The sequence below is a fragment of the Micromys minutus genome (genome assembly GCF_963924665.1).
Source record: "Micromys minutus genome assembly, chromosome: 6".
Taxonomy (NCBI): domain Eukaryota; kingdom Metazoa; phylum Chordata; class Mammalia; order Rodentia; family Muridae; genus Micromys; species Micromys minutus.
In genome coordinates, this window is record NC_137975.1 from 15,678,931 (window position 1) to 15,693,118 (window position 14,188).

The window sequence follows — 14,188 nt, forward strand, 5'->3', positions numbered from 1 at the left end:
TCCTTCCTTTCCCTCCAATTGCTCACCTATGTCTCCACAACTTCATGTGCCTTTCAAGGGCAGTTGGGAGAGGGAGCACCTTCATGAAGGCAAGTGGAGGGGAAGGGAAGGGAAGGGGGGGGGGAAGGGAATGACCTTTGAAATGTAAATACAGGGAATATCCAATAAAATGAAATCTCACTGAGTCAACTTACTGCTGCTTTTATGTGCAGGGACATAAGATTCTCTACTGCAGCCTGGAAGCCTCTCAGAAACCTCATCCTGTAAGAAATGTGATTCCTCTTTGCTCTGCTGACATCTCCTGGCAATACCTCCTGGGCTAGAGGTTAGTACTTCCAATGCATGTTTCCCCTTATGTGCTAGGATCATTCCTGCATTATCTCATAAAGGTCTTATACATACTGCTTGACCTGTGATTAGTCACTTGTTAAACCAAACTCAGAAAAAATAACTTTTTATTTGGTTCATTCAACCCTACTATGCACAGTTGGTCAATTCTGAAGCACTTTAGGTTTTTTCCTCTTGAATGGGGATCATGTAACCTGAGATTGGAAGAAATGGTATTTACCCATCAGGTTTGTGCTACCAAGTGATGCTGAGATTCTATCACTGGCATTCATTTGCTTTGAGTTTTGTCTTTACAATTAATTACGAAATAAGTTTATATTAGATAATTAAAAAAGTCCTTAATCAGAAGCGTTACATAGATTTCATTACTTTTCAAACTAACAACTTCCATCCACATCAGAGTGTAATGTTCGTAAATGTGCCCAACTGTGATTAGATATCTCAAAACTTGTCAACATTCAAGGAAATTTTTTACCAGTCAGACACTTTGGGTTGATTATACATATCATCAAAACAAACATTAAGCTTAGTCCCATTTTACTAAGAAGAGTGTGGCTTATACTATACACACACACACACATACACACACACACACACACACACACACACACATATATACATATATATATATATATATATATATATATATATATATATATATATATACACTATGGAATATGCTACATACACATGTGTTCTCACACACACACACATACACATCTTTGCTATAAATAACACACTCACAAAATAGGGATGCTTGATGGATTATAAAGGAAATGAGAAAGGCATACTGTACTATATATGAACACTTAATCTTCAAGATTAGCTATAGGGTTTGTTTCTAGAGCCTTGTTAAATTGATTGTAATGCTGAATGAAGATCCTTAAAAGTTTGAAATATTTAGGACATCAGTATATAAGTGATTATCTGATTGATGCTAAAGATAGTTCATATGTTAAATTTAGGATTTAGACACATATATTTCTTTTCTCCTTATATGTTCTCTCAAATGTGTGCATGCTACAGTGTATGTGTTGGGGATTGAGGACAGAAATGACATTCTGAAATATTCATCTTCTTTTACAACGTTTAAAACAGAGCCTCTTGCTGTTTGACACTCTGACCTCCAGGCTTGTTGGCCCCTGTGCTTCCAGTTTTTTTCTTTTTTCTGGCTCCCATCTTACCGCAGGTGCACTGACAGATACACAGGCAGACATATCTCTCTACTTATGTTCTGAGGATCTAAACCCTGTCCTTAGAAGATTTATAACTTGAGCCATCTCCCTAGGACCTGTTCAAATGTTATGAGTGTAAAGGTTTCTGATCTTGAAATAAATCATATTTTATTTAACTGCTCTGCTTATAGAAGAAGGCTAAATGGTAGAATAAACTACATAAAAATTTGAGAATTTAGTCTTTTAGGGCTTGTTGTTGTTTGTTTGTTTTTAAACTAACACTCATGTAGCCCAGGGTGGCTCAAATCTCCCTATAAAGCTGAGGATAATTTTGAACTTCTTATACTCCCCACTTTCCTTTCAAGGACTAGGACTGAAGATGTGAACCACAATATCTAGCTAAGGCAGTGCTAGGGTGTCTATAACATTCAGGACTTAGGTCAAGCCTGGCAATCTCTCCACCAACTGAACTAAGTCCACTCTTTTAAATAGCTCCTTTTACAAAGAATGGAGCAACTGTTATCTAGTTGAAAATTCTATGGGGAATTAACCTCTGTCTTCATCTCCTTCAAATCTCCAGTCAATGTCTCATCCCAGTCATGAGTATCTTTCGTCATTTTGTGGTACTTATAATCACCTTGAGACTAAACTGTTCTTGGGAACAGCGAGACACCCAGAATGACTCATTCCCAATGGATAGAAGGCAAACAGCTTCATTTCCAAGTAGAATGGTGGCACTGATCACATCATTCTCTAAATGGCAACACAATGATAATTGGATGGGAAATAGCTAATCTCTCTTTCAAAGTGGAATTGAAATGGCCTACCTTGATTTAAAAATGTCGGGTGGCATCAGCTCCAAAGTATGAGTTGGTCCATACAGGTTTACAACATATAACTTCACTGATGGGTTCGCTTGACCTGCCTTTGAGAAAATAAAAGCTGTAATATGTAACATATAAGCATTAGCCTACATTAAAACAAAGAAAAAACAAATTTAAACTGGTTTAATTTCTTTTTTGTCTATTTCTGTCTCTGTCTCTGTCTGTCTCTGTCTCTGTCTCTGTCTCTGTCTCTCTCTCTCTCTCTCTCTCTCTCTCTCTCTCTCTGTGTGTGTGTGTGTGTATATGTGTGTGTTCCATATTAGTTAGGATAGAAAGTCAATTTCTTTGAAATAGAAATTATTTTAAATCCATCCACCTGATTACTTTCAATTGTTTTTGCAGATTGCTGCTTCTGATTGCTTCTTCTGGAGTATTTAAGTCAGACAATTAGAAGTTATGGGAAATCAGGGTGGTTTTTCTCATGAGGCGGTGCTGCTGAACTCCTTTTGCAGAGCTGTAGAAGGTCTGCAAAACAGCCAGTAGACTAAGCAACTACTCATATCATAAAATAAGAATGGCAGTGTGATGCTTTCCACTGGTAGGGAAGAGGGGGAAGGGAAGGGGAGATAAAGAACAGGGAAAAACTGTAGGAACTCGGTGGTGAATGGAAGAAATGTGGAATGAGGAGGGAGTAAGTGGTAAGTGACACAAAAAAATGGAAATCAAGAGAAAAAATAGTGGAACAGGAAAGGAAGGGGAAGAAAACAGGAAAGAAGTCAGGGTATAGTACCACCTACAAGCATTATAGATATCCTACTCTGAACAGACTGTTACATGTTGTCATTTTACCTACACATGTATGCCAACACACAAATAAATACAACTGATTTAAAAGTAAATGCAGAAATATGAAAAAATGTTATCCACATGCCTCAGATGCCACATGTTTAAAATTCAAAAGATCCTAATGGAGTCTACTGCATTAATGTGCCCCATTTTTTTTGTCTTTTTTCTTTAAGCTTTACTGATTACAAAATGGGTGACTCATATATTTATATGACCCTTGAGAGGCACAGAAACAGCCAACTCTGAGGCTGCAGCAGGAATAGAAATGCATGTATAATTTGGTTTCAGTTAATTCCATTAAAGAAACAATAACTACTAAGTATGGTGGCTGATACACTTCTAGTTTGTACCATGTTCTAGTGATTATTACCTAGGTTTGTCACTGAATGTCTCTGCTTCAGTACAAAGAGTATTCTCAGATCTTTTCTAAATGCAATGGAGATGCTAAAGTGAATTCACTAAAACTAAGAGAACTGAGACTTAAAGACACAAGCGAGGTATCCCTTGTGTTAACTCCCAGTTAAGGAAAAATGGTTGCAGAATACTCTGAGGAATAAAGGAAGGGTGGTAATGATGGTCAGCTCACTTGAATGTGCCTCAACCTGTCTGCATAGTGTAATGAAAGCATGACTTCATGCTGGGCCTAGGGAGTAGCTCAGTAGCTTAGATCACTTGACATGCTAGCACAAGAACTGAAGATAAGCCCCCCAACACCTAAGTAAATAGGAGGAGGGCTTGGTGGGTGTCTCTTCCTGATCAGATTCAAATAGGGCTGTTTTATACTTCTCTGAGTCATTTAAATATATGAGTCACCCATTTAATAATCAGAAAAGCTTAAAGAGAAAAACTGGGCACAGTGATGCAATAAAATGCCAGTCACAGAAGGTGGAAAATAGATCTCCATAGAAAGCTGACTAACAGGACTAGCCATATCAGTGAGTACTGGGTTTCACTGGGAGACCCTACCTTAATGAATAAAGTAAAAGAGTAACGCAGAGTTATTCCTGGCATTAAATGGTGCTCCACATACACACACTCATGCTTTTCCAAACATACAAAATCAAAATAATCCCATCACTACTAAAAGCAATTATGGGGATCATAATTTACTTACATTTCATTTGCTTATTTCTCTAGTTAGATCAAGTGAATTAAAATTCAAACTTTGTTTTATGAGGTAATTTGACCATGTAGACTCTTTGTTGCCAGCATCATTAATTTATATCATCTGGGACCTTGCAAACACAAATCCCTGGTCCCCAGCTTACTGAACCAGAACTAAACTCTCTAGGTAAGGATCTACATATCTGTGTTTTAACTAGAGTTCCAAGTGATCAGGAAACAATTTTGATCAAACACTGTCCATGTATGTATAGCTGCTCTCTACCTATTACCTATAACCATCTATCATCTGTATCATATGTTTAACATCTATTTGTACTTTACTATCTATCATCTTTTATATTGTCATCTATTTATCATTGTCTACCCATCTATTAATATTTTATTCCTATCACACATTTATTATTTATATTCCATTTATCTACTTTATAGCATACCTATCATATAATATATATATATATATATATATATATATATATATATATATATATATATATATACTAAACATCTCTTAACAATCCACCTTTTATGATGTGTCCATCTACCTATTATCTATCTATTATCTAATCTTCCATTTGTAATCGATCAGTTTATCAACAAATTTTAATGTATCTTCAACAACAATTTATCACCTATTTATTCTCTCTCCTTCACATAAAATCTATCTGTCTTAGTTAACATTACTATTCTGTGATGAAACATCATTACCAAAAGCAACTTGAGGAGAAAATAGCTTTTGTTTCATCATCAAAAGCAGTAAGAACAGGGACTTACATAAGGCAGGAGCTGGGAGGCAGAAGCTCATTGTGCAGAAGGCACACACAGAGGTGGGTAGTACTTACTGGCTCTCTCAGGCTGCTTTCATATAGCATCCAGGACCACCAACCAAGGAAAGGCATTGCCTATCATTGACTAAGTCCTCCTCCCTCAGCCACAAATTCTGATAATGTCCTACAGGCTTGCCTACAGTACAATCTTATAGAGGCAGTCTTTACATTGAGGTTCCCTCCTCTCAGATAACTCTAATTTATGTGAAGTTGACATACAACTATCCAATACACTATCATAATCTCTCTGTGATTGATCATCTATTATCAAACCATCTACCTGTTATTTTCTAATTTCTCACCTACCATTTGTCCATCTTATACAATATATATTTTTTCTGTCTATTACTATCCATTATATTACACATCTTTGTATCACTTATCTATCTATCTATCTATCTATCTATCTATCTATCTATCTATCTATGTATCTATCTATCTACCTATCTATTTATCTATCTATCTACATACCTATCCATCCGTCCATCTATCTATCTTATATATTTATTATTTGTCTATAAATATGCAAGCCATCTAGTCTGTCAGAAATGAGTTTACATGAGACCAGATCAACAGAGTCTGTAGCTCGCCTTTAGCACCAGTTTGGCATGAGCAATGCCTGTGATTCGAACATGTTTTGAGATGTAGATGACCTAAATCTTAAATCTGAGCATCAGCAAATTCTAAGTTTAAATTTGTCTTTTCTGTACTGTACCATAAAGTATATAACTAAAATTCTAATACACAGTTTATTGCATTTTCAAAATGGAGACAGATATTTGTCTGAGAATATGTCAGAAAGCAGACATCTTGAAAAAAAACCATGTTTTCTTTCTTTAGATAAAATGCCATAGCTTTGTTACATAAAGTAACAAAGAGATGGTTGAATAAACTATCTGAAAAAGTGCATAGCAATGAACTAAAATGATTGGTGTTTTTATGACCCAATTCTTGCCCAGTTATAGAAATTTGTACTTATAATTTAATCATTTAAGACACTAACTAGACAAATAAGGACATTAAAATATATAGGTTTTTATTTTGAACTCTTTCCCAATAGTTTATGATTCACTTTGCTATAGACACACAGACACTGATCATTTCTTTAAGGGAATCTGCCACTGATGCTGTAAATCTGCACCTGTGCAGAATGACTGATATCCCAATCAGCTTCCATCCGCATGCAAATTAAAAATGTACAGAGACCATTTTTATATAAAGGCTCCCCATTGGAGCATCAGGCTGCCTCCCAAATTTGGCTATTCAGCACTTCATAATCTCAGTTAAAATTTTACATTTCCATGGAGTTTGGAAGTAAGCAAAGCTAGTGAGTTGATTTTCAACTTTTAATATTTGAATTATTCAGAGAGTGTGCAAATGAGACAGCTCATCTCTTTGCTTTCCGTAGTCCCATTTGCCACAAAGACTGCAAATCCACAGAATTCCATCCTCCATGATTATGAAATGCAATCCTCAATAATAATTAACCTTGTTTTACTGGCAACTAAATTGTCATTAAACGAGATAATGTTTTAATTAAGAAGATTAACCTGAGGTTACAGAGAAAGATCTCTGCATCTCCTTTGTGCTGAGTTGCTAATGATAGGGTATTTTATGAGCCCCAAATTGTTCTGAATTAAATAAAAATCCAAATATATTTGTTTGGTGTAAGTGTTTCATCAGTAAATCTGATCACAATAACTTTTGCTGCACAGGTTTTTAAATCTAGCTTAATTTAAACAGCGATTTAATATGAACTTGACATTACCTCGATTTCTAAAGTGTCACTTTCTGCAAGTTTATTGTATGCAAGCAAATTGAACCTGCATTTGATATGGGAAAACTAATGGTCATTTAGAACTAGGGTAGATAGAGAATAAGTCTGAAAATTAATTGGCATACTCAAAAAGATGCTGAAGTACTGTAGAAGTAGTACAAGCGCCTAAACTCCAACTGGCTGTTTTTGAAACTGGTGTCTTAAGTACGTGGGTGGTTATCTCAAATAAAAGCCGCACCCAGAAAAGGCTGCTTTTGTTTAGCTTTATCTAGTAGAATGCCTGTTCTCTCTCTAAAATTATGTGGGTTTGCGGTCATGCCATGCATGTGGCCTGAAAGGCTCATGTGTATGTATGTAGACGACAGAGTGCAACTTCAGTGTCATCCTCAGAAATTCAGTTCACATCCTGAGAAACAAGAGTCACTCATTGTCTGCAACTCCCAAGGAAGCTACGGTGTCTAGCTAATGGGTCTCAGGGATCTGCCAATCTCTAGCTCCCCAGTGTTGATCACAAGCTTGAGAATAGGAGACCCGAATTTTTTCTGCTGGATAATAAAATGCTTCTCAAAGTCAGGTCTTAATACTTGAGGGGCAAACTATAAGCTATCATTTTAGCTGCAGGTTTGAATACTAATATTTTCATTGAGAATCTGTGCCAAGTCTATAATGTTATTATGCTTTGCTACTGTGTTGATATAGTGATATTGTGTTGCCTTTATATAGCTGAGTATCTGTAAGTCGTACACGTGGAAACATATTAGAATCCAGAAGAGATAGGATTTCTAAGTTTCAATTAAAAAACTTTCATCTCCAGGAGCATTATTTACACTATTTGCCTATCTTGAAATATCTGTGACTTATCAAAAAGATGTATTTTTAAAAATTGTGTCCAAGGAACAAATCACAGAACTTATGAAGCTCAAAGAGAAGAAAGGCCAGAAGGTGAATGCCTGTTTGTCTTAGAAGGGAGAACAAAAGACTCATAGAGAAAATAAAGGAACAAATAAAGAAGCTGGAATTGGAGAAAAGATCCTGCAGAGACTGCCCCACCTGGGGATCCATACAGTCTGTAGTCACAAAACACAGACACTAGTGCTGATGGTGAGTAATGCTACTGGTGGGAACCTGATATGGATGCCGCCTCAGAGGCTGGCAGAGCCATACTGATACAGAGGAGGAAGCTTGCAGCTAACCATCGGACTGAACATGAGGACCCCAATGAAAGAGCTAGAAAAAGGACTGAAGGAGGTGTAAGGGTCTGAAATCCTATGGGAAGAACAAAATTATCAACTAACCAAACCCACCACAGCTCCCAGGGACTAAAACACCAACCAGTGAGTTCTCATGGAGACACCCATGGTTCCAGTTGCACATATAGCAGAGACAAGTATCTGGTATCAACTGGAGGAGAAGTCTTTGTCCAGAGAAGGCTTGTTATCTCAGTGTAGGGAAATGCCATGTCCCAGAGGTGAGAGAGCGTGGTTGGGAGAGGAAGCACCTTCAAGGAGGAAATGGGAGGGGAAGTGGAGATTTGATTGGGTGAAAGAGGTTAACATCTGAAATGAAAATACAGAGACTATCCAGGAAAAATTATGTGTATAGGTTTGTGCATATGTGTCTATACATATATGGCTGTAGGTATTTGCAGCATCTAAAAGATGACATCAGATTCCCTGGACCTGAATTTACAGGCAGTTGCAAGGTAGCCATCCTGAGAGCCAGGAACAGAATCTAGGTTCTCAGCAAGAGCAGCAAGAGCTCTTAATTGCTGAACCATGTGCTTACCTCATAGCTACGCCTTTAAAATAATCACTTAACTTTTAGTATCTCTGATTATCCATTTTTACAAAATAAGTGAATACAATGAAGATTAAATGAAAGAAAGAGGTACCCTCGCTCAAAACAAAGGATTTACTTTTAGTATCTATGACTTAATTAATAGAGAGAGTATTATAACTAATGGAACCACAATTTATTGAATGATAATCAATCTATAATTATTTTGTATCTAAGTTCCTGGAGACATATGTTAATTTTCTCGAAAATGTTTATATTTCTATATTTTATGTGTCTCAGTTTCCTTATGTAGTGGTAACCGAGAAAATCTATAACCGGGAAAGGGGTGGGGGATAAAAAGACACAGCAAAGCAAATTATTTTAAAAATAAAAATTATGTGCAATTCCCATTCTTAAGAAGTGAATTACATTTACACAATGGAGTACTACTCAGCTGTCAGAAACAATGGCTTTATGAAATGCTTAAGAAAATGGATTCATCTAAAGAATATCATCCTGAGTGAGGTAACCTAGTCACAAAAGAACAAACATAATATGCAGTCACTGATAATGGGATACTAACCCCAGAAATCTCTGAACACCCCAGAAGCAACTCACAGACTGTATGAAGTTCAAGGAAAACAAAGGCCAAAAAGAAAAATGAATGCCTCAGTCTTTCTTAGGGAAAAAAATAAATGTATAGCACCCTCTCAGAGTGTGGTACACCTGGACATCAAACCATTAATAATCCAAGAGCTAAGATAATAGCCTTGTGGCAATTTTTGGTATTCACAGATCATTATGCTTAATCTATACCCAACAAGAAATCTGTTTCTATGTTACATTCTGTCCTACATGTACTTCATGCTTATGGTAACTAGTGGGATTTCTATGAATGCAATCAAACCTCTAAAAGAATTAAGTACTGATAAAAAATATTCATATAATATTATGCCAAAATGCCTTTAAAAAACTGTAAATGTATCCCTCTTTTTTTTAAATAAAGTGGTAAAGAAAGAAAAGAGAAATGAATTACTTTGTTATCTCTTCCACAGGACTGATTTCACTCCATGAACACCTTTACATACCTTTATACCACTAACTCTCTGCAGTTTCCTTAAACACTAGACAATATTTCACCATTGCTAAATTAAGCAGGGGAAAAACTATACAGAAAAGAATGCTCTGCTTATTTAATGCACAAAAGGGTCTGCTATATAGTTTTTAGGCTCAAACCCTCACCCCAAAAACCTGGCTAAAGTTATAACTATGAGAAGGTTACGTAATGCTGTTCTTGCATATGATGAAAGTATTCTGTCTTTTTTGAAAGGCATTCACTGCCATTTTCTGAAGATCACAGATTTAGTGCTTACAAACTTTATCCAGAGAATATCTCCAAGGCTAGACACAGTCAAGCTTGCTTTATTTTCTCTCTAGAATGTCTGAGTGTGGTGTCTAGGAAAGGATCCTGGTAAGTGGCCCCCAACTCTTCCCACCCTTGCTGTGTTTTCCCAGCAGACTGGGCTAACACCTGTGATGGTGTTTTCCTGAGTGTTGTACACAAACTATATAATGAACAATTTCAATGTCTGTAAGATTTTTGTATATGATAAAAACCAAGCACATTTCTTCAAACTAGTGGCTCAAAATCAACTTCTTGGAAGTCAGAGATACAATATGGTGATAATCTGAGTTATATATTATAATCTGGGACCTAAATGTTAGAAAGAGATATGACTTCTATAAGTTGTCCCCCTGATCTTCAAGTGTGTGCTGTGATATACACTATCAACCACATAAGTTTTTGGTTCTATAATTAAGAGCTGGGTGTATTATTAAGGATTAAACTGTATGAAAACGACTTTAGAAGATCTCTTTGCATGATCAGTGTATAAAGGGTCTTACCAAAAGTTCCTTATGTTGTTTTATATTAAAAAAAAAAGAGCTTGACTTCAGAAGACTAGAACATGTCAGTCAACACTACAGAATAGATGGGGTCAGTCCTCCAGCCTCACATTTCGTAGAGGAACAGTTGGCAGATGATGGTATTGGGGAAGTAGAATCTTTATTTTTTCAGTCCTATGGTTATGGCGTGTTCCCCAATCTCCATTGGGTAGTCTCATATACATTAGCATAATGGGCAGCACTAATTCAACCTAACGGGTTAGATAACTGAAGAGGATACAAAGTTGTATAGGGTAATTGTTGAAACAGGGTATTCTAGAACTTGTAGTCAGGTGATTGGGGGTAGATATGATCAAAATATATTGCATACATCTATGACAGTCTCAAAGACTAAATAATAAACATTGTAATTTCTTTAAATAAAATTTGATGTCTACTTCTCTTCCCTGTTTAAGCTTTAGACTATAGGTTTTTCAATTAATAGATGATTCATCTATAAAATACACAACATATTCTCTCTACAGGACTATGATTGTTAAGTCAGAAAAATGTCTATAGTGCAAGCATGGGGATCTAAGTTTGAATCCTACATTAAATAAAAAGGTGCTCATAGCAATGGTATCTAGCAATATCTGAAAAGACTGACAGAATAGCATTCTTAGATTCTGTCTGCCAGCCAGTCCAGCTAATTTGTTGAGGTCCATGTTCAGTGGGAGACTGTGTCTCAAAGGATAAGGAGAATAATAATTAAAGAAGCCACTGACATCCTACCACTGAGCTCTAGACAAATCTTTGCATATTCAGGCATATAACATACACCCCTTCCCCAACCTCCACATCACCAATCCCACCTCCACTACTACTACTACCACACCAGCACTACCAAGGAGAACTTGAAGCATTAAGGAGAGCCTGCACAGAAACCCAAATAGTTTTAACTATATTTATATCCTTGTCCTCACGGCCTTATTCCACACTTGAAAATAATATTGCCATCTAGGCAAGATTTCCATGCTCTAGCCCTATAAATATGTTTATCTAACTTATGTAGTACTGTGTAGGATTCAACACAGCATTTCATAAAACACATTTCATATCAGGTTCTGCCAAAATAACGCTCTATTAATAAACTTACTAGGAGATTCTTTATGTTTATTCTGTTCTTTATTAGGACCCTTTATGATTCATCTATTCTGAGCTAAAGATTTTTTATGCTCAGTCAATTTTTATGAGAGAATTAAAATACATAGTAACTTATAGTACACTAACTTCCCTAATAAGTCTTCTGAAAGAAACTGAAAGTGTTTCAAACTTAGAATTTCTAGCTTATTTAGCTATAGCATTTCTTCATCATATAACATCTATCCACATTTCCAAGGATATGCTTTGGAAAAGGCTTTGTCCTCACCTCAAGTCTATCTTTTATTATCTCTTCTTATCATCTTTTCAACTAAATATGCAAGAAAAAAACAAAGAATGAGTATCAGAAGAGTAAAAGTGCACTAATATGTCTCATGCCTCTCATCTTCTATACAACTTATTTATCCATGCATGTGTGTGTGTGTGTGTGTGTGTGTGTGTGTGTGTGTGTGTGTGTAGATATATGTAGGTGCATGAATATACATATGCATTTGTATGGAGTACAGAGCCTTTCACTTATAATACTTTCTCTAGTGCCATTCACATTGATTGCTTTGATTGAGATAGGTTTTCTCATTGGCCTGGAGCTCACCATAAGATTTAGTCTATCTGTCCAGTGAATCCTCAGGGCTCTACTTATACCCACCTTTCCTGTACCAGGGTTAGATGTAAGCACTGCAAGCCTTGCTTTTTAATGTGTGATCTAGGGGATCAAATCCAAGTCTGCTCACACAGCATGAAATTTTAGTGTTTGAGCAATATCTCTTGCCCCACGTATACCTTTTTTCAACTGATAATCTTGAGCTCAACTGACAAGCTTAGAATTAATGACTTCATTTGCAGATGGAAAACTTGTCTTTCCTAGGCACTTTAAAAAAAAAAAAAAAAAAAAAAAAACAAGCATGTTGTCCATCAAACCACCAATGCAGAGAGAAAGAACAAATAGCTCTTTCGCATTGCTTACCTTGGGGTATGGGTACTGCTTTGCTTTGGGGTACAATGCTCCAGTAAACCGAGGTATAACCATATTAGGCACCAAGGAGTCATTTATCATCAGGAAGGCAAGTCTCTCTCCGTCGGGTGACCACCAGTGGGCAATATGAGAATGCAGAAGCTCCTCTAGAATAAATGAGTGTTATTTGAGATCGACTGTAGAGATGTGGGCTCAGTGACCTACAAACATCAGTCCCTGAAATCCTCATTGAGCACAAATATTGCCTGTATAGCATACTATATTTTAATCACGTCTCTGAAAAATCTATATTTTAAATTGGTATTTGAATTTCAGAAAAAGCAGAAAGAGGAGAAGAATAAATGTGACATCAAATTTGGGGCACTGAAGTAGCATGGACTCAACACATGAAAGTATCATTTGAAAGAAAAAAAGACAACGTGTAACAAGAAAGGTACAGCTAAAACTATGACCACAGATGATGCCATTCTTACAAATTTGCATGCAACTGTTCTTTCTATTCTCTCTGCAGGCAAGCTGGATGGCTACTATAGTTGTTATACTCCTGTAGCTTCAAGGAAAGAATAGAATACACAGAAAAACATGTTTACATAGAACATAAGATCAACTATGTTCATTAGAAATTTAACTTGTAGAAACCACACGAAAAGTTTCCATGCCTTGGCCTCTGGCTCCTGTAGTGTGAGGTCATTGTGGCAGTTACACTGACAGTTAGAAAGAACTGAGTAAAAGCAGGTTATTTATATTCACAGATTCATCCTGCATTGTCACCATGGGCTGGGTGTGAACTTTAAAGGATGTGAGCACTACTGTCCATGCACCTATACTACATGAATCAGTGTCTGGGAACAGCTCATTACTGTGCTCCTAGTGGCTGTGTTTAGTTTATTTTATGGTAGGTTACTCTGTGGTATCACATGTCTTCACCACTATAGTCTCTTTATAGAGTAAGCTTCTTCAATCAATTTTACCAAATAAGGCATGTCTTCCTTGGCAATTCTGAAACAGTAATTAATACTAGAAAAGAGGTTCAGAAAATACACATTCAGAAGTAGATTTTTGAGAATAGTTGCTGTTTTGGTTGTTGTTTTTAGTGGTGGTGGTGTGTGTGTTTGTGTGTGTGTGTGTGTGTGTGTGTGTGTGTGTGTGTGTGAGTGCATGTGTATGTGCTTGTATGCATGTGTGCATGTGCATGTGTGTGTGTGTGTGTGTGTGTGTGTGTGTGTGTGTGTGTGTGTGTGTGTGTGTGTGGTATGTTTTAATATTTTTTTTCCAGGAAAGAAAGAATGTATGGTGATTCAGAGAAAGAGATATGGTTGAGAGTCAACTGTCATTAGTGGTGTTATGAAGTTATATGAATGTAGTGGTGGAAGTTTTTGAAACAACAAATACTTGCATCACCTGATTGTTTCAAAAATAATGGTGAGGCTGCGGAGAAAGAGGAACACTTCTCCACTGTTGGTGGGGTTGAAAGC

At 36.5% G+C, this 14,188-nt stretch overlaps 1 protein-coding gene across 5 annotated transcripts in view; it reads right to left on the bottom strand.

Moving 5' to 3' along the window:
• The window catches only part of DPP10 (dipeptidyl peptidase like 10), a gene marked incomplete at both ends in the record, with an annotated part of 1,446,555 nt that overhangs the window by 73,996 nt on the left and 1,358,371 nt on the right, over nt 1-14,188 (bottom strand). For all 5 annotated transcript variants that reach the window (XM_080918333.1, XM_080918332.1, XM_080918331.1 and 2 more), the window contains 2 exons: nt 2,351-2,448; nt 12,705-12,859. In XM_080918333.1, the coding sequence (XP_080774459.1) occupies nt 2,351-2,448; nt 12,705-12,859 (253 nt within the window). The remainder of the gene's footprint in view (nt 1-2,350; nt 2,449-12,704; nt 12,860-14,188) is intronic.